We start from the raw sequence: 21,506 nt of genomic DNA, 5'->3' as shown, positions 1-21,506 counted from the left end.
CCCCAGCTCGCTCTCTCTCTTCCCCCCCAGATCGCTCTCTCTCTTCCCCCCCAGTCGCTCTCTCTCTCCCCCCCATCGCTCTCTCTCTCCCCCCAGTCGCTCTCTCTCTTCCCCCCCAGTCGCTCTCTCTCTCTTCCCCCCCAAGTCGCTCTCTCTCACGTCTCTCTCTCCCCCCCAGTCGCTCTCTCTCTTCCCCCCCAGTCGCTCTCTCCTCTTCCCCCCCAAGTCGCTCTCTCCTCTTCCCCCCCCCAAGTCGCTCTCTCTCTTCCCCCCCCAGTCGCTCTCTCTCTTCCCCCCCAGTCGCTCTCTCTTCTTCCCCCCCCAGTCGCTCTCTCTCTTCCCCCCCCAGTCGCTCTCTCTCTTCCCCCCCAGTCGCTCTCTCTCTTCCCCCCCAGTCGCTCTCTCTCTTCCCTCCCCAGTCGCTCTCTCTCTTCCCCCCCAGTCGCTCTCTCTCTTCACCCCCCAGTCTCTCTCTCTCTCCCACCCAGTCGCTCTCTCTCTTCCCCCCAGTCGCTCTCTCTCTTCCCCCCCCAGTCGCTCTCTCTCTTCCCCGCCCAGTCGCTCTCTCTCTTCCCCCCAGTCGCTCTCTCTCTTCCCCCCCAGTCTCTCTCTCTCTTCCCCCCCAGTCTCTCTCTCTCGTCCCCCCCAGTCGCTCTCTCTCTTCCCCCCCAGTCGCTCTCTCTCTTCCCCCCAGTCGCTCTCTCTCTTCCCCCCAGTCGCTCTCTCTCTTCCCCCCAGTCGCTCTCTCTCTTCCCCCCATTCGCTCTCTCTCTTCCCCCCACGTCGCTCTCTCTCTTCCCCCCACTCGCTCTCTCTCTTCCCCCCACTCGCTCTCTCTCTTCCCCCCACTCGCTCTCTCTCTTCCCCCCCACTCGCTCTCTCTCTTCCCCCCCACTCGCTCTCTCTCTCTTCCCCCACTCGCTCTCTCTCTTCCCCCCATGCTCTCTCTCTTCCCCCCCAGTCGCTCTCTCTCTCTTCCCCCCAGTCGCTCTCTCTCTCTTCCCCCAGTCGCTCTCTCTCTCTTCCCCCAGTCGCTCTCGCTCTCTCTCCCCCAGTCGCTCTCTCTCTCTTCCCCCCAGTCGCTCTCTCTCTCTCTTCCCCCCCAGTCGCTCTCTCTCTCTCTCTTCCCCCCCGTCGCTCTCTCTCTCTCTTCCTCCCCCCAGTCGCTCTCTCTCTCTTCCCCCCAGTCGCTCTCTCTCTCTTCCCCCCAGTCGCTGTCTCTCTCTTCCCCCCAGTCGCTCTCTCTCTCTTTCCCCCCATGAGAGAGCGACTGGGGGGAAGAGAGAGAGCGCCGGGGGGAAGAGAGTGAGCGACTGGGGGGAAGAGAGAGAGCGACTGGGGGGAAGAGAGAGAGCGACTGGGGGAAGAGAGAGAGCGACTGGGGGGAAGAGAGAGGGGAGGGGGGAGGGGAGGGGGGAGGGGAGGGGGGAAGGGAAGGGGGGAGGGGGGAACGGGAGGGGGGGAGGAGGCGGGAGGGGGGAGGAGGCGGGGGGAGGGGAGGGGAGAGGGAGTGGGTGGGAGGGTGAGAGGGACCGGGGGGGGGGGGAGGGGGGAGGGGAGGGGTGGGGGAGTCCCCGAGCCCCACCCGATCTGCCGAGGCTCCCCCCCCCGATCTCCCGAGCCCCGCCCCCGATCTCCCAAGCCCCGCCCCCCGATCTCCCGTGCCGAGCCCCCTCCCCCGATCTCCCGAGCCCCGCCCCCCCGATCTATCGAGCCCCGCCCCCCCGATCTCCCGAGGCTCGCCCACCACCCCCCCGATCTCTCGAGGCTCCCCCTCCCCCCCCGAGGCTCGCCCCCCCCCCCGAGGCACGCCCCGCCCCCCCGATCTCCCGAGGCTGGCCCCCCCATCTCCCGAGGCTCGCCCCCCCCGATCTCCCGAGGCTCGCCCCCACCCCCCGAGGCTCGCCCCCCCCGATCTCCCAAGGCTCGCCCCCCCCCCCACCCCGATCTCCGGAGGCCCGATCTCTGGAGCCCCGCCCCCCGCCCGAGCCAGCTTCAAGAGCAGAGAGACCCTGCCCCCCGCCCGAGCCCCGGTTGCCTTGGTAACCCTCCTCCCCTCTCCGCCTCCCGATCTCCGGGCCTTGGCTGAGTGGCCGATTGCGGCTTGCGAGGCAGGTTGCCGGGGTAACCCTCTCCGCTCCCCCTCCCCACCTGAGCCGCGCCCCCCCCCCCCCGAATGAACCGCCAGGAGCTTGCAGTGAGCCCAGCCAGCCTTTACCAAGATGGCTGGCCGCTGGTTCGGAATTGGGCCCAGCGGGGGCGGGGGAGGGTGAGGGGTGGGAGGAGCTTACCACAAAACAATTGCCTAGGGTCCAGCATGGCTGGCAACAGATGCCCAGGCTTCGAGGCCTACCTGGAAAAACGGGGAAAGGTAGGAAAATTAATGAGATTAGATAAAAGATTTAGAAAGTAATTAACTTTTTTAAAAAATATGGCCTAGAAATTCAGTATAGCCACTTTTGGGGCGGTAAAGTCGGGCGGCCGCTAAAGTTTGCGCCCGGCGCAAAGTCGCGCCCCCTTCGCCGATATTCAGTCGCATCGCCCCAAGAGGTTGCTGCTGCGCTAAAACAGGCGATGCATGACTATCTTTAGGCGCTATGCCGGCGGTGCTGAGCGATACCCCCGAGGCCGGGCGCAGCGCCGGTGCGGCGAGTTCTTGATTGACGGCAGACACTCTGGCGCCGGTCAGCTCTTAAAGGGGGAGGGTGGATTTGTTTGCCTGCCACGCCCTGCACACTGCAGCCCTCAACCTAGGCCTGACCACTTCAGCTTCACCTGCACAACGCCCAGGGCTATGGAGAAGGCCAGGGAGAGAGCGCAGCGCTTCAGCGACGGTGACCTGAGGCTGCTGGTTGGCGGAGTGGAGCGCAGGCGCCATGTTCTGTTCCCAGAAGGTGGCAAGAGGCCGCTGCCCAGCGCCTACCGGAAAGCCTGGAGGGAGGCCTCCGACAGGGTGTCTTCCAACAGCGTGGTTGCCAGGACTCCTGTGCAATGCCGGAAGAAGTTCAACGACCTCACTCGGGTTGTCAGGGTGAGTACCCTTTCCAGTGTCCTCCTCATCCTTGCATGTGCACCTCACTTTATGGGCAAAGGGACCTGAAAGCCCTAATGGCCAGCCCTCATCCAGCAGCTATGGGACTGGCATGAAAATCACTTGCACATTCAGCACTTTACACACTTTACAAGCTATTCGACCATGGGAGGCATTGCAGACAAGATCAGGGCTACACACTGTACAAGCTATTCGACAATGGGAGGCATTGCAGACAAGATCAGGGCTACACACTTTACAAGCTATTCGACCATGGGAGGCATTGCAGACAAGATCAGGGCTACACACTGTACAAGCTATTCGACCATGGGAGGCAGTGCAGACAAGATCAGGGCTTCACACTGTACTTAGAGGCCATCCTTTCTCTTGCAGGCCAAGGTGGCGCACAACCGGCGCAACCGAACTGAGACCGGGGGAGGCCGTCCTGACCTCAAAGAGCTCTCCGACCTCGACCAGCGTGTGGAGCGCATTATGGCAGGCCGGCTGATTGGCCCCGTCGCCAGTGGAGATGCCGACCCTGTTCTGGGCACCAATGGTAAGGGCATCACCTTTTGGACCTCTCTCGTTCCACTTGCGCATGAGGTCAGCATCCTTTGCCACTGTCCGACCAATGCGGTGAATGGCAGCACTCATGCCTCCCTCGCTGCCGCCCTGTCCTCACTCTAAAGCTACTCTTGTGCCTTCCTGCTTTCAGATGGTGAATCGTCAGGTGAGGAGGCGGGCCCTCAAGCTGCCACTGTCAGCCCTTCGGAAGATGAGGAGGAGGAAGAGGAAGCCGGCCCATCAGTGCCACCCTCAGCCGCGCCAGCCCATGGCGATGTAGGGGACACGTCTTCCCTGGAGGGGAGCCGGGGGGAAGGTTCGGAGGAGAGTGAAGCTCCGGGGCCCAGCGACCTGCAGCAACGCGGGAGGGGTGGGGAAGCTCGGCGGACTTCTCCCCAGAGGGTGAGTGTGGCCTCCAGTCCTGCGACGGTCAGCGCAGAGGAGGTGCGGCTCCTGGAGGAAATGGCCGTCCAGGCTGAGCGCAGGCACAATGAGCTCATGGCTGCAGTGGCAAGGATGCCTGACTCCATTGAGTCTTTGTCAAGGAGTGTGCAGCAATTTGGAGCAGCACAGGCCAGGAGTCTGCAACAATTCAATGCAGCACAGGCCAGGAGTCTGCAGGACTTCGCGGCAGCACAGGCGGCTTCGAGCCAAGTGCTCAGTCGTGCCGTCCATTCACTGGCTGTTGTCATGCGGACACAGACCAGGGCCACACGGGCACTAACTGCTGCCACCCTCGCTGGATCAGCCAGGCATCACCAGGGCACCCGCCACGCAGCAGCAGCCCAGCAGTCTGTCCTTCAGCTGTTTGCTGCGCATGCTGCAGTGCTGGCCCGTGCGAGTGCCAATGTATCAGGCGACCAGCGAGCACCTGTGATCTGCCAGGTTGGCACCATTCCTGCAGCCGACACTGCCACTCTGCCATTGCAGCTGCCACGAGCCGCTGGACAGACTGCTGCCGCCCAGCCAGAGCTGGACCAGTCAGCAGCCAGCCACTCCAAGGCCAGAGCTGGTGCAGGCCGACCCCCAAGGGCATCTGCCGTCACGCCATCTGCCCCTCAGCAGCCTTCCCCCAGCCTTGCTGCAGCCACTGGGCTCCCATTGAGGAGGAGCTGCAGGGCGGGCAGGGGCCAGGCAAGGATGCGAAAGGCATCGCTCTTGCAGGGCAAAAAGTAGAAGGTATGCTCAAATGCCTGTTGTGTTTTTGTAAGGCCGAGACTGGTGTCTTTCTTTCTTTTTGTAAGGCCGAGACTGGTAGTTTTGTGTTTTTGGAGGGGGCTTCTCCACATGAAGATGTAATGTGGGAAGGGCAGAGGTTTTCAATAAATTATTGTTGTTAAATTGCACTGTGCATGGTTTTTTGGTTAAGTCCTGGTTGCCCTGCTCGGCTGAGGGCTTGTGGAGCAGCTACATTCATCTGCTGACATTGGCACAAGCCATTCCCTGAGAGGGGGCCTAGAACCGACGTTCAATAAGCCGGCGATGGGCGGCCCTTGCACTTTCTGCCTCCCTCCTGTGCTGGTCCTCCTCCTCCTCCTCCTGCTCCTCCTCCTCAGGTGGTCCTCCAATCTGTGGTGGCAGTGGCTGAGTCCTGCGGATAGCCAGGTTGTGCAGCATGCAGCAAACGACGACGAAATGGGAGACTCGCTCCGGCGAATACTGGAGGGCTCCACCAGAACGATCCAGACAGTGGAACCGTTGCTTCAGGACGCCGATTGTTTGTTCGATGATGTTCCTGGTCGCTTGATGGCTCTCGTATCCCTCTTCAGCAGGGGTGCTGGGCGCACGGAGCGGGGTCATCAGCCAAGTACACAAAGGATAGCCTTTGTCCCCGACAAGCCATCCTCGTGGGTGAGGCTGTGCCTGGAACATGTCTGCCACAGAAGTCTGTCGCAGGATGAAGGCATCGTGGCTGCTGCCTGGAAAGCGGGCATTGACAGCTAGGATGAGCTGCCTGTGGTCACACACCAGCTGGACGTTCAGCGAATGGTAGCCCTTCCGGTTGCGGTAATCCTCGACATTCTCCAGAGGAGCCCACAAAGCCACATGCGTGCAGTCAATGGCGCCCTGCACCATGGGGAAGCCCGCGAATGCTGCAAAGCCCATTGCACGCTGTTGCTGCTTGTCAAGGGCCATGGAGAAGGAGATGAACTGACGTCTCCTTTTGAAAAGGGCATTGGTCACCTGGTGGATGCAGCAATGCACGGCGAACTGAGAGATGTTGGCAATGTCCCCAGTAGCGGATTGGAAGGAGCCGGTGGCATAGAAGTTGAGAGCCACCATCACCTTCACTGCCACCGACAGAGACGTCCTGCTCCTCAGCTGTGGCTGCAGATCACCGCCAAGCAGCTGGCAGATCTCTGTGACCACGTCCCTTCTGAATCGCAGCCTCCGAACACACTGCTCCTCAGACATGTTGAGATAGGAGAACTGCTGGCGGTATACCCTGGGTGGGTAAGGCCTCCTTTGCCGACGCCTGTTGCCCCCTCTCCGTCTAGCCAGGGCTGCCACTCTCTCACGGCATCTGTGAGCCCTTTGGATGTAATTGAGAAAGCCAGCGTTGACACCCATTGCAGCCCCCATAATATGCTGGCAAACAATGAGATGTCAATGAAGGCAAAGACTAGTGGAAAGCTGTGGCCTGAAGCCAGAAGTACATGTCCGAGTGTTGGGCCAAAGCAGAAAGCTATCTACCTTGGTCTCTCTCCAAAGATCCGTTTCACAAGAAGGTGTGCTGCGAAATGGCAGCCTTTTATATTGCAGGAGGAGTGCCCTTTAATTTGCGCCCCCCGCGCCCCGCATCGGCTGAGCACCGTTCCACTCTAACAGTCGCTAGGGGCGCCAGGCACACAATGGGGCGGCGCGACTCAAGTTCCGGTTGGGGGCGCACAAAGGGCGTTGCACGAGGAAATGACGTCATGATCTGCACATGCAGCTGAGCGCGCGCAAAGACTTTGCGCCGCCGCTAAATCTCTAGTGAAGTTGGGGCGAGGTGCAGTTCGCGCTGCGCCCAGGCGCTACCCGCCTAGCGCCCAACATCTACTCCTCCTAAGGCGCTAACGGCTGGCGCTACCAACTGAATTTCTAGGCCATTGTCTTTTCCGACTAGCGGCCGCAATTGAATCCGATAGATATTCATTGTCATTCAATTCAACAGAAAGAAATGTCCGGCTCGGTGCAAAAAAGCCAAAAGGGTGGCTGATTTGCTTATCCCTGTCCATCTATACACATCGTGGGGTGGCTTTCCAGCTGTCTTTCCTGGTGTAAGCCGGCGTTTGCCGATCCACCAACAGATAACAGCGGGTGGCCGGCCCCCCATCGCCAGTTTTGAGCCAAACGTCAGATTGAAAATGTACCCAGTATCTCCTCATTGCAAATATCCTCAATTATGATGCATTGTAGTTTTCCGTGGGATAACACGTTTCTGACTGAAATATTCTATCATTTCGTCTTCTGGGAGCAGGTGAAAATTCCAACATGGTGTCCTTCCCATGCTTTTCCGCAGCAAATGACCAACAAAGGAAGATGTCTCAGTGATGTATTGTTTCATGTGCACAATATAATGCCAATTATTTTATTTTGGATTGTGCTCCAACTATACCGCCCGAATTGCTTACAGCAAAGCAGCCGGTTAAATGGCAAGTGATACGTGGGGTCTGAGCATGGGCAGAGGGAATTTTATGATATATCAGTTATTATTAGAAATGTGGACGCTGGTTTGCCTCAATTGCAAACATTTAAAGCGCGTTTGAAATTTAGTTTATTAATAATGTGCAAAAGCTATTAATACCAAGCGGGGCTCTGGAAAGAATGACTGTGCTTTGCAAACAGTACCAGGACTTGGGTGGAAATGGGCCCGTTATCTGCCCGCTCAATGTCCAGGTTCTTAGACCATTGGAGCTGAATATCGGGAGGGGCGGATAACAGGCAGCCCGTGCCATTCCGCCCAAGGATTTCTACCCCCAGATAGCGGCTGCTACATTAAATAATTTCTCAACAATTATCCTAAATGTATTTCAAGCTGTGTAATTGAAATCAACTACAATTACTGTCAAAAGCAAAACACTGTGGATGCCGGAAATCTGAAATAAAAGCAGAAAATGCTGGAAATACAGGGGTCAGACAGCTTCTGTGGAGAGAGAAACAGATATCTGAGCTGGATGTTTTGAGGCGACAACGGGCGGGATTGGTGGCGGTTCGGGTATGAAATGTGTCAATCTTCTTGACAGATCATCCGCATCCCCGGCAAAAGGGCCTCCATGGGTGGAGAGTTGTGCTTTGTGCCCACTTGTGCCCAGTGAATGTCTGTGAAATTCTGATTCCTGGTTAATGCGGGTATATGGATTGCTTTTAGCAGCGTAAGATTTTAAATGAACATAAAAATATTTCATTTCGATCTTTTAAACTTTAGAAAATCTGTGCAATAAGGTTAGGATATTTTTAGCCCTGATAAAACATTTAAATTCATTGTTCAAAAAATTAAATTTTTGTTTAAATATTTAATTAAATGGCACTTTAATTCATTTTAAATATGCAATGATTTACTATTTATTTATTTGATGTATTCATATATTTTTTGGGGTATTTCCATTCATGCTTATGGGGATTCCGTACATACCGAATTCCCATAAGCAAGAATGGGGATCCCCTTCTTTCATTCTTTGGCCGGCCCACCTGATCCCAGGGGCGCTTGGAACCATTTCCCTGCGGGAAGCCTCCGACGGAAAATTCAGGGGTTTCAATGTTTGACAGCACATTAACAGAAACTTTACATGATCATAGGATAAAACACACAAGTGTGTTGTTAGGTGGTATGATTGCACTAGGAGGAGGGTGAGTGTCGGGGGGTGGGGTGGTTAGTGAGATGGGGATCTGATAATGCAGATAGAGAGGGCTGGGTGGAGGTTCAAGGTAAGTTGGTGTGAGTAAGGATGTGCAGGGGTAGGGTAGGGAAGGTAGAGTGATGGGGATGTGATGAGAGGCACCACAGGATGAAGGTGAGTGCGGCTTTGTACTAACATCTGGTGATCTAATGAGATCATTGAAAGGTTTGCACCACTGCACCCAGGTCCTCCTGACCACATCCCTGCTTGTTCCCTCCTGTGCAATGTGCAACCAGGCTGTGTTGGTCTCCTGGGGAGGTGTCTCCTGCCCATCAGAAGGTAAGAGGAGCTCCCTGCATGCTGTGACTCCCTCCATAAGGATGTGGTCAGGAGGACCTGGGTGCAGGAGGGAGTCAAGGTAGAACCTGGGTGCAGCCCTGTGCCTCTATGCAATGATTGTCAGTGTCTGCAGCACTTCAATGCAGTAGAACACTAACGGCACAAATGTCCATTTAAAGTTGGCCTGGGTCCCTTTAAGAAAGAAAAGCAAAACACTGCGGATGCTGGAAATCTGAAATAAAAACAGAAGATGCTGGAATTATTCAGCAGGTCAGGCAGCATATGTGGAGAGAGAAACAGAGTTAACATTTATTCCCTCCTGCCTTCCATCCAATACCATCTTTTGTTTCTTAACTTGTCCCATTACCATCTCCTTTTGCTTTGCACCATCTCTTAATGTCTCTTAACCTCTCCAGCCTTCCATCCTATCACAGACCTTACATAGAAACATAGAAACATAGAAACATAGAAGATAGGAGCAGGAGTAGGCCATTCGGCCCCTCGAGCCTGCTCCGCCATTCAATGTGATCATGGCTGATCATCCAAACTCAGTACCCTGTCCCTGCCTTCTCCCCATATCCCTTGATCCCTTTAGCCTTAAGAAATATATCCAACTCTTTCTTGAATATATTTAATGAATTGGCCTCTACTGCCTTCTGTGGTAGAGAATTCCACAGGTTCACCACTCTCTGGGTGAAAAAATTCCTCCTCTTATCTGTCCTAAATGGCATACCCTTTATCCTTAGATTGTGACCCCTGGTTCTGGACTCCCCGGCCATCGGGAACATCCTTCCTGCATCTAGTCTGTCCAGGCCTTCCCTTTTGTTCCTTCCTCCCCTCCCCCTTTCCCTGTCCCCGCAATTGCCCTGAAGGACGTCGCTTTTAACCGGGTCCATACCCAGACTCCAAGAGGACCCCCCCCCGACCACCAGAGATCAGCGGGGTACATATCAGGAACACTACAAAGACCACCACCACACCAACCGAGACCGGAGAGGATCCCCATGCAAAACAACATTATCAGACCTGCACCACTCCTGTCCCACAGGGGAATAGGACCGCTACCAGCCAGACAGAGGGAGAGATGCACAGGACGTACGCAATACCTCAGACAGAAACAATCCATTAAGAGACAATAAGCAGATGTGCAGCAGCATCTACTTCCGCCTTATGGATCAAGGACTAATTAATAGAAAGAACTGTAACCAAATTGTATTAACTTTTGTAGACAACTGGGGTGATCTTTTTTTTCCCCACACTTAGACACGACAAACACGTACCACTCTTTAACCTATCATAGAAAAAGATAAAACTTAACATGAAATCCTTATATATTTCGACCTGGAATATCCAAGGTCTACGCTCTTCACTCCGAGAAGTGAAGAGTAGGACCCCAGAGTTCATAGAGGAAACTAAAGATCTAGATATTATCATTTTACAGGAAACTTGGTATAAAGGAAAAGGACACACCGGCTGTCCCCAAGGGTACACTGAGCTAGTGGTCCCCTCCAATAAATTACCAAGTGTAACCCAAGGCAGAGACTCCGGAGGCATACTGATCTGGTTTAAAACAGAACTTAAGAATTACATCAAATTTATAAAAAAGGGCGAAAACCATATGTGGCTCAAACTTGAGAGGGAGATTATCTCAAACACCCAAGATGTTTACATTTGCGCACTTTATATCCCTCCAATCGATTCCCCGTACTACAAAGAGGACACCTTCTCCAACATGGAGGGGGAAATTATCCAATACCAGGCCCAGGGGAACGTGTTGATCTGTGGGGACCTCAATTCAAGAACGGGCGAAGAACCAGACTTCACCAATAATCAGGGAAACAATTACGTATTCGGGAATAACCACTTTGACATCCCTTCCCTTCCATACAGGCATAACTGCGACAAGCAGTCAAATACCAACGGTAAACAGCTACTACAGCTCTGTCGAAACCTGGGTCTGTACATTGTCAATGGTAGGTTCATAGGAGACCTCCTAGGAAGATCGACCTACTGCTCACCTCTTGGCTGCAGCACAGTAGACTATATGATTACAGACTTGGACCCATCCTCTTTCAGAGCATTCACAGTCAAACCACAAACAACACTGTCAGATCACAGTCAAATTACTATGTTTCTCAAAAAGACAGAAACAAACAACATAGAAACACAACCCAGTAAACTGTACAACACCAAAAAATCGTACAGATGGGCCAAAAACGACACGGAAAAATACCAGAAAACAATTAGCAATGCATCAACTCAAGCTCTCTTAGACACCTTTCTGGATAACATATACACTCACAATAAAGAAGGCGTAAACCGGGCAGTTAGTAAACTAAACAATATTTTTGATAATTTGGCAACAAATGCAAACTTGAAAGCTCGCAAGAACAAACCCAAAACAAAAAACTATGAAAAATGGTTTGACCATGATTGCCATAACATGAGGAAAAAACTTAGAAAACTATCAAACCAAAAACACAGACATCCAGAAAACGAGGAATTACGCCTTACTTATTGTCAGACACTAACACAATACAGAAACACACTCAGGACCAAAAAAGAGCAATTTATTAAGAATACACTCAGCTCCATGGAGGAATCCATTGAGTCGAATTGTTTCTGGGACAACTTGAAAACACTACACAAAAAACAACACGACGATTTGTCCATTCAAAATGGGGACACATGGGTAAACCACTTTGAAAAATTATACCAGAAAAACACACTAGGACCAGAGCAACACCAAATACGCAAAAAACTTGAAAAGCTTGAAATGGCCATAAAAGATAACCAAAACCCGCTAGACGCCATAATAACAGAAAAAGAACTTCTTGAAAAACTCAAGGACCTGCGACCAGGAAAAGCTTGCGGGACAGACGGCATACTAAACGAGATGATTAAACACGCAGACGACAAACTGAAACTGGCTATCCTAAAACTCTTCAACTTGGTTCTGAGTGTCGGTTATTTCCCTGACATCTGGAACAAAGGACTCATAACACCCATATACAAAAGTGGGGACAAAATCGACCCAAACAACTATCGAGGCATCTGTGTAAACAGTAACCTGGGGAAGGTATTCTGTAGCATCATAAACAAAAGACTTATAAACTTCCTTGAAGAGCACAATGTCTTGAGTAAAAGCCAAATTGGATTCCTGCCAAACTATAGAACATCCGATCATATCTTCACCCTACAGACCCTAATTGACAAACACGTTCACCATAACAAAAGCAAAATCTACGCATGCTTTGTAGATTTCCAGAAGGCTTTCGACTCCATCTGGCATGACGGTTTATTCCTGAAACTTATCGAAAGCGGGGTAGGCGGTAAAACATATGATGTAATTAAATCAATGTATACAAACAATAAATGTGCAGTTAAAATTGGAGACAAACAAACAAAATACTTCCCACAGGGGCGGGGGGTGACGCAGGGCTCGCCAATCTCACCGACACTCTTTAATATTTACATTAATGGATTGGCAAAACTACTTGAACAATCTACAGCACCCGGCCTCACCCTATATGAATCCAAGGTTAAATTCCTCCTCTATGCCGACGACCTGGTTCTGCTGTCACCAACTAAGGAGGGTCTACAGCAGAACCTGGACCTGCTGGAGTCGTACTGCCAGACTTGGGCCCTGACAATAAATCCCCAAAAAACCAAAGTCCTTGTGTTCCAGCAAAGATCCAAACAACATGGACCCACAATAAATTTCACAGTAGGAACAACCAAAATTGAACAAACCACTCACTACACATACTTGGGCTTAAAAATCAGTTCTACGGGAAACTTCAAACTGGCTGTGAATGAACTGAAAGAGAAAGCAAGAAGGGCTTTCTATGCCATCAAAAAATCAATCCAAATAGAAATCCCAATTAGCATTTGGCTCAAAATTTTCAAATCAGTAATTGAACCAATTGCACTCTATGGCAGTGAGGTCTGGGGACCACTAACACAACAAGATTTTGCAAAATGGGACAAACACCCAATTGAGATCCTACATGCGGAATTCTGTAAAAGTATCCTCCGGACTCAAAGGAAAACAGTAAACAACGCATGCAGGGCGGAACTAGGCCAATACCCATTAATAATCACTATCCAAAAAAGAGCCACCAAATTTTGGAATCACCTACAAATGAGCAACCCCCAATGCTATCACTACGACGCCCTGAAATGCCAAGAGCTGACCATAAAGAAGAATACCCTCAGTCAACTAGTCCTGGGACTCAATAAAGTAACTAATAATACTAACAATAACCAGCCCCAGGACAGTGACAGGGTAACACAAAGAATTCGACCCAACACAATCGTCGCTAAGCAAAAGGAAAAATATCTGTCATATTGGGCAGAAACAACAAAAACCCAAAGCAAACTCAATTGCTACTTGGCCCTAAACAGACAATACAACATAGCTGATTACCTGACCATGGTAAAGGATAACAAACTGAGAAGAACCTTGACAAGGTACAGACTTAGCGAACATAGCCTAGCGATCGAAAAAGGCAGACACAGGCAGACCAGGCTGCCAAGAGAAGACAGGATATGCTCTCACTGCAGTCAGGGAGTAGTTGAGACAGAGATGCACTTCCTCACAGCCTGTGGAAAATATCAGGGCATCAGAGAGAATTTCTATCAAAAATTCTCACAAATATGCCCTGAATTCAGAAATCTGACTGACAACCAAAAACTCCCATTCCTACTGGGGGAGGAGAGAAGCTGTGTAACACTGGCGGCACACTATGTTACAGCTTGCCATGAACAGAGGGACAACCAGTAAACTAAGACAAGAGTATATATAAACAAGGCGAAAATATATTTATAAACTCAGGGATATACCTGTTTATACACTGTATGAATGGAACCGCGTTTATGTGTTCAACCATAAATGTATTTTGATGCTTTGGCAACATAAGATGTACCTTATCATGCCAATAAAGCGATTTGTATTGTATTGCTTACAAACCTGTTCGATCTTCAGCTTTTTCCAGTTCTGACGAAGGGTCATCGACCTGAAACGTTAACTTTGTTTCTCTCTCCATAGATGCTGGGCATTTCCGGCATTTTCTCCCTTTAAGGAAACCGACTGATGATGCTTCATGAAAAAACGTCACCAGATCGGCTTCCTCTAATTGGCCGGGGAAACGCGCTGGGCTGGGCTTAACGAGCCCAATCAAGGGGAATACATTTCACAGAGCGCGATGGAGGCAGCAGCGGTTTTGGGTCACGCCAAGATCAGCATAATCGCGGCCACTCTTTCAGGTCGACGACCTTTCGACAAAATAATTATTGTCCCTCATTTGACGATATAAAACGATTCTTTGGAGTCCACTCTGAGATGAATAATGTAAAAAGCAATAGCTCTTGTCTCAGATCCAAATCTCTGTCAAGAGTGGAAACGTAAACTTTGGGCACTGAAGCTTGTACAAACATAGCATTGGAAATCCCAGTGACTGTACGGACATCCTATATAATGACCATATGCAGTTTATCGATCATCCGTCTGTGCTTGATGAGTAACGCGGTATTACTCTTTCCTCCGTTTTCGTAAATAATAAACGTTTAAAAACCAACAGATGGATTAATGTCTATTATTGATTTGAACTATTTATCACTTGGTTTATTGAATGGGATGATAGGGCCAGCAAAGAGGGTAATTTTCACCTTTACCACTTGGAGGATAATGTGAAGAATAGGCGACATGCCCATTGTAAACCCCGCCTGACTTTCATCCCATTGTTGATGGTGGAAATAACCCCTGCATCAGGGGTGTAGTATCTGCAGCAACACTATTGGATACAATTATTGGGGAGGGATCTGCTGATCTCCGGTGGTAAATTCCAAATTTACACCGTTTCTCCCGGATTACAAAGATCTTTTACCGAAGCTGCTGCCAGATATCGGGAGCAGAGCAGTGAAAATTCTATTGGAGTCACGCTACCTCTAACATGCATGGAACCTTCGGATAGATTGCAGTCTTTGTCGCCTGAGCATTAAACATCGGCCGACTCTGTGGGGTAGAAATTTGTTTTGGGCAGTGGTGCGGAACAGGAGGTAGCGCCTGGACCACCTGTTATAAGCCTCACTTGATATTGAGTTCTATTGAAGTCAATGTAACTGAACATCAGATGGGGAGTGAGAGGCAGACACGATAGCGCCGCTCTACCACAGTGTGTAGAAAATAAAATCTGGCAGCGGTCACTGCAGGTTCTAAAGGAACCCGCCAGATTGTCTTCCATTGATAGTAATGGAGTAAATTTGTTTTCTTAGGGAAGCCCATGTTCCGCGGAGGATTTGGCTTTTTGTGCTCGGCCCAGGCGACGCAGAACACCCCGGATGTAAAGACTAAAACTCTCCCATGGTTACCGGAGAAATCACCGCTTGGATTTAGAATTACAACAGCGCAGCAGTAACTGGACATGCTTTAGTAGCACATGTCTCATGTTGCTATGCGGCCTCAGAACACTAACTGACTCCAGCTTAAATCAACCTAGATCATCGCACAGTTTCAGAATCAAGTGCTTCAGGTTTCACTATAAGTGACATAAAGAGTGTTCTCTAACTTCTTTAATATATACTATACATCACTTATATTAAGGGGCCTCAATGCTATATAGAAACATCGAAGATAGGAGCAGGAGTAGGCCATTCGGCCCCTCGAGCCTGCTGCGCCATTTAGTGAGATCATGGCTGATCATCCAAATTCAGTACCCTGTCCCTACTTTCTCCCCATATCCCTTGATCCACTAGCCTAAAGAAATATATCTAACTCCTTCTTGAATATATTTAATGAATTGGCCTCAACTGCCTTCTGTGGTAGAGAATTCCACAGGTTCACCACTCTCTGGGTGAAGAAATTCCTCCTCATCTCAGTCCCAAATGGCTTACCCCTTATCCTTAGACTGTGACCCCTGGTTTTGGACTCCCCCGCCATCGGGAACATCCTTCCTGCATCTAGTCTGTCTAGTCCTGCTAGAATTGTATAAGTTTCAATGAGATCCCCTCTCAGTCTTCTAAATTCCAGCGAATATAAGCCTAATCGACCCAATCTCTCTTCATACATCATTCCTGCCATCCCAGGTATCAGTCTGGTGAATCTTCGCTGCACTCCCTCCATGTCAAGAACATCCTTCCTCAGATAAGGCGACCAAAACTGCACACAATACTCAAGGTGTGGTCTCACCAAGGCCCTGTACAACTGCAGCAAGACATCCTTGCTCCTGTACTCGAATCCTCTCGCTATGAAGGCCAACATACCATTTGCCTACTTAACCACCTGCTGCACCTGCATGCTTACCTTCAGCGACTGGTGCACAAGGACACCCAGGTCTTGTTGCACTTCCCCTTTTTCCAATCTATTGCCATTCAGATAATAATCTGTCTTCCTGTTTCTGCCACCAAAGTGGATAACCTCACATTTATCCACAGTATACTGCATCTGCCATGCATCTGCCCAATCACCCAACCTGTCTAAATCATACTGGAGTTTCTCTGCATCCTCGTCACAGCACACACGCCCACCCAACTTTGCGTCACCTGCAAACTTGGAGATATTACATCTAGTTCTCTCATCTAGATCATTAATATATATTGTGAATAACTGGGGTCCTAGGCCCGATCGCTGTGGTACCACACAAGTCACTGCCTGCCATTCGGAAAAAGACCTGTTTATTCCAAATCTTTGCCTCCTGTCTGGCAACCAGTTCTCTATCCAAGTCAGTAGCTTACACCAATCCCATGTGCATTAACTTTACATGCTAATCTCTTATGTGGGACCTTATCGAAAACCTTCTGAAAGACCAAGTACACCACATCGACTGGTTCTCCCTTATCTATTCCACCAGTTACATCCTCAAAAAATTCCAGTAGATTAGTCAAGTACGATTTACCTTTTGTAAATCCATGTTGACTTTGTCCGATCCTGTCACTGATTACCAAGTGCTCTGCAATTACATCTTTTATAATGGACTCTAGCATTTTCCCCACTACCGATGTCAGGCTTACCGGTCTATAATTCCCTGTTTTCTCTCTACCACCTTTTTTAAATAGTGGGGTTACATTAGCCACCCTCCAATCTATGGGAACTGTTCCAGAGTCTATAGAATTTTGGAAGATGACCAGCAAAGCATCTACTATTTCTAGGGCCACTACCTTAAGTACCCTAGGATGTAGATTATCAGGCCCTGGGGATTCAATGGCCTTCAATCCCGTCAATTTCCCTAACACCATTTCCCTACAAATACTAATTTCATTCAGTTCCTCCCTCTCCTTGGACCCTATGTTCCCCGACACCTCTGGGGTGTTATTTGTGTCCTCCTTTGTGAAGACAGAACCAAAGTATATAGTTAATTGGGCTGCCAATTCTTTGTTCCCCATTATAAATTCCCCTGATTGTGACTGCAAGGGACCTATGCTTGACTTCACCAATCTTTTTCTCTTCACATATCTATAGTAGCTTTTACAGTCAGTTTTTATGTTCCCTGAAAGCTTACACTCATACTCTATTACACCCCTCTTAATTAATCCCGTTGTCCTCCTTTGCTGAATCCTAAAATGCTGCCAATCCTCAGGTTTGCTGCTTTTCTGGCCAATTTATATGTTGTATTCTTGGATCTTATGCTATCCCTAATATCCCTTGTTAGCCATGGTTGAGTCACCTTTTTTGTTTTATTGTTTGCCAAACAGGGATGAACAAATTCTGTATTTCATCCATGCTATCTTTAAATGTTTGCCTTTGCCTATCCACCGTCACCCCTTTAAGTAATGTTCCCCAATCCATCCTAGCCAACTTACGCCTCATAACATCGTAGTGTCCTTTATTTAAATTCAGGACCCTAGTCTCTGAGTCAACTACTTCACTCTCCATCTTAATGAAGAATTCTATCATATTATGATCGCTCCTCCCGAAGGGGCCTTGCACAACAAGATTGCTAATTAATCCTTTCTCATTACATTATTCCCAGTCTAAGATAGCCTGATCTCTAATTGGTTCCTCGACATATTGGTCCAGGAAACCACCCCATATACACTCTAGGAATTCCTCCTCCACAGTATTGTTACTAATTTGGTTTGCCCAATCTATATGTAGATTAAAGTCACCCATGATAACTGCTGTGCCCTTATTGCACGCGTCTCTAATTTCCCATTTAATGCCATCCCCAACCTCCGCATTACTGTTTGGAGGTCTGTATACAACTCCCACTAACGTTTTCTGCCCCATGGTATTTCTCAGCTCTACCCATACAGATTCCACATCATCAGAGCTAATATCCTTCATTACTAGTGTGTTAATCTCCTCTTCAACCAGCAATGCTACCCACCTCATTTTCCTTTTTGCCTGTCCTTCCTGAATATTGAATACCCCTGGATGTTGAATTCCCAGCCTTGGTCACCCTGGAGCCATGTCTCCGTAATCCCAATTATATCATATCCATTTACATGTATTTGCACAGCTAATTCACCCACCTTCTTATGAATGCTCCTCGCATTAAGACACAAAGCCTTCAGGCTTGTTTTTGTAACACTCTTAGTCCTTTTAAAATTATTATTTATGTAGCCATGCTTGATTTACACACTTGATTTCTCTGCCTTCCACTTTTGCTTTTCTCCTTCCTGTCTTTTGATTCTATCCTTGCTTCCCTTTCCCCTGTCTCTCTGCACAGGTTCCCAACCCCCTGCCATTTTAGTTTAAACCCTCCCCAACAGCTCTAGCAGACACTCCTCCTTGGACATCGGTCCCAGTCCTGCCCAGGGGCAAACTGTCGAGTTAGTTCTGGTCTCACCTCCCCCAGAACCAGTTCCAATGTCCCAGGAATTTGAATCCCTCCCCCTTGCACCATTCCTCTAGCCACATATTCTTCTGAAATATCCTTCTATTTCTACTCTGACTAGCACGTGGCACTTGTAGCAATCCTGTGATTCCTACCGTTGAGTTCCTATTTTTATTTTACCTCCTAACTCCCTATATTCAGCTTTTAGGACCTCATCACGTTTTTTACCTATATCGTTGGTACCTATATGCACCACGAGAACTGGCTGTTCACCCTCCCCCTCCAGAATGCCCTGCAGCCACCCCAAGACATCCTTGACCCTTGCTCCAGGGAGGCAACAATCCATCCTGGAGCCTCGTTTGTGGCCGAGAAACCTATCTATTCCCTTTACAATAGAAACCCCTATCACTATAGCTCTCCCGCTCTTTTTCCTCCCATCCTGTGCAGCAGAACCACCCATGTTGCCAGGAAGTTGGCTGCTGCTGCCTTCCCCGGATAAGCCATCTCTCCCTACAATATCCAAAGTGGTATATCTGTTTGAGAGGGGGATGGCCACAGGGGACCCCTGCACTACCTGCCTGAGCCTACTACTCTCCTGGTGGTCAAACTTTCTCTTCCTGCCTTTGCAGCCTTTACCTGCGGTGTGACCAACTCATCAAACGTGCTATCCACAACGTCCTCAGCATCGCGAATGCTCCAGTATGTAACCATTCACAGCTGCAGAGCCGCAATGCGTTCTGCCAGTAGCTGCAGCTGGATAAATTTCCCGCACCCATGATTGTCAGGGACAAAGGAAGTGTCCGTGATTTCCCACATAGTGTAGGAGGAGCGTACCATTGGGCTGAGCTGTGCTGCTTGCCTTAGCCTTTAATTAATTTAAATTAAATTAAATCAAATCAATACCAATAATTACACTACAATTGAATTATATACTCAAAGGCCCTCATTTACTAGCACTCCCCGCTGCACAACATAGACCTTAGAAAGTATAACAACAAAAATTAAGACCATCTAAACTTTATAAACTATTAACCTTAACTGTCAAACTAGAGTAGTATGAGTACTCACCCAATCTGCTGCTTCCTCTTGCCCGCGTCACTTTTTGAATCGTGACACGGCTCTGGAATGACACCGCCAGTCTGTGAGATTGGTAAGCCTCTGAGGAAAAATGTCCGAAAGTGAGTTTAAATACTCACTGTAATGCCGCTCTCCTGCTGCTCCTGACACCGGTCTCTGAGGAAAAAAGCCCGCGAAAGTGAGTTTAAATACTCACTGTACCGCCACTCTCCTGTTGTCTGGACACCGGCCTCTGAGGAAAAAAGCCCGCAAAAGTGAGTTTAAATACTCACTGTACCGCCACTCTCCTGCTGCTCCCGACACCGGCCTCAGGTGAGATCAAAAAACATTCCGATACACACAGAAAGTGATATAGTCTGTTGTATACAGCTGAGAAGCCCCAAAGATATGCAGCAATGTTAGATTTCTGGAGGCATTAACATACCTTGCACGGAGGTAAAGAGGGATTAACAGTTAGATGGACAGTTTGGCAATTCCAATGTCATTTGAGTAAACCCACTAAAATGATGAGTCATACATGATCGTGAAATTTCAATAAAGGAGTTCCATTGTTCTCATGCCAGTGATGACGTTAACTGTGCAAACCTGTCAGTCTGTGTAACAATAAACATCATATAGTTTTTATGGAGTTTTATTCGTCTTTGTCCATGCCTTTTGTAAGATTTAGGATCAAAGGCTCACACAGATTACCCAACAGGGTTTTAGAAGTTGCAAGGCTTTTATTAAAGAGCTACAGTTTTAAAGCATAATCAGATATTACATATGGTTTAAGCTGAGTATAATAGACATACAACCCGTGACAGTAGAAAGCGATCTACGACTCCCCGAAGCGGAACGCCACGACCAGACGGACGGTTGGTTGGATGCCTGATAAGGCAGCATGGAGGTCTTGGGTCAGCAAGTCTCTGCAGCCAGTAACAGCAGTCGCCTCTGTTGATTCGTCCCCCTGGCTGTTGGAGGTGAGCCAGCATTGATTTCCACCTTGAAGAAGCCTTCGGCCCTCGCTGACTGATTCCCACTCTCAGCCCTCTATTCTTATAGTTATTTTGGTGGGCTGTGATCTATCTATTGTCAATCATCTATAATCCAAGTATGCTGCGGGAAAACATTTCTCACTGCCCCTTTTTGCCTGGCTGACGAGGCCTTTCTCTTATCTTTCTGAGGAATGTTTTGTTATGTTTCTTTAAGGACATGACTTTTCGGCTTCATTTTGTCTAGCTATGGTACCACCACCCTGTGTTGTCTTGCATTTTACGATCCCCTTATCACTTTCAGGCCCTTCAGTGTTAGTTATTTGACCTTGCTGATACTTCCCCCATTTATTCCTAACTGCAGTTTTAATTTCTGTTCTAAGAGTCAAACTTCATCCATGAATCTAATAACTGTTTCTTACAAATTCCCTTCTTTGAGAAGGAAATATCCTTATTGACTTCTCACACCTTGCTCTTAACTATTCTAGCTAAGTCTAAGTTATTAGTTCATCTCCCCACCTGTTTGATTAGGTGCCATAGATAGCATACCAGTATTACCAGGATTATCAGTATGGATCCTTGCCCTACTACTAAGAACAGTGTTAGCATCCTTAACCAAGGGGTTTGGCTAACATTGTAGACTGATTCATACCACTTCCGTTCCCCTAGCTTTTGGATTTTTGATTCCATCTCCTCATTCTGCTGGGTCATTTTAACTAAGTGAACTTTCGAGGTGCTAGTTCTTTCTAAGATTGATTTGAGGTTCAGTGACAATGGGGGAATCGGGTGGCCGAACTGAGTTACAGCCTCGAGCGCCTCATTCTGCATGGAGATGTTAACTTTCAGTTCCGTGATGTTGTGAGCCGAGATGGGGAGTAGGACGTGACCCCCTACTATGGTTGTTTGGGTCGGCTTAAAGCAGAAT

The 21,506-nt window shown here is 49.2% G+C and overlaps 2 protein-coding genes across 3 annotated transcripts in view; both read left to right on the top strand.

Moving 5' to 3' along the window:
• LOC147095574 (class I histocompatibility antigen, F10 alpha chain-like) overlaps window positions 1-20,232 on the top strand; it is a 93,952-nt gene extending 73,720 nt beyond the window's left edge. The window contains exon 6 of one of the 2 annotated variants that reach the window (XM_085974701.1): window positions 15,034-20,232. In XM_085974701.1, the coding sequence (XP_085830827.1) occupies window positions 15,034-15,176 (143 nt within the window). In that variant the 3' untranslated portion in view covers window positions 15,177-20,232. Of the gene's footprint in view, window positions 1-13,807; window positions 14,337-15,033 lie in introns of those variants that run through there. The other variant, XM_085974702.1, reaches the window with a different exon arrangement.
• The window catches only part of LOC147095572 (scavenger receptor cysteine-rich domain-containing protein DMBT1-like), a 960,763-nt gene that overhangs the window by 612,332 nt on the left and 326,925 nt on the right, over window positions 1-21,506 (top strand). The window lies entirely within an intron of this gene.

This window comes from Somniosus microcephalus, unplaced genomic scaffold (genome assembly GCF_052327205.1).
Source record: "Somniosus microcephalus isolate GS21.2 unplaced genomic scaffold, FLI_Smic_1.0 unresolved_chr1, whole genome shotgun sequence".
Taxonomy (NCBI): domain Eukaryota; kingdom Metazoa; phylum Chordata; class Chondrichthyes; order Squaliformes; family Somniosidae; genus Somniosus; species Somniosus microcephalus.
The sequence above is the reverse complement of the archived record's forward strand: the minus strand, read 5'-3'. Positions and strand labels throughout refer to the sequence as shown.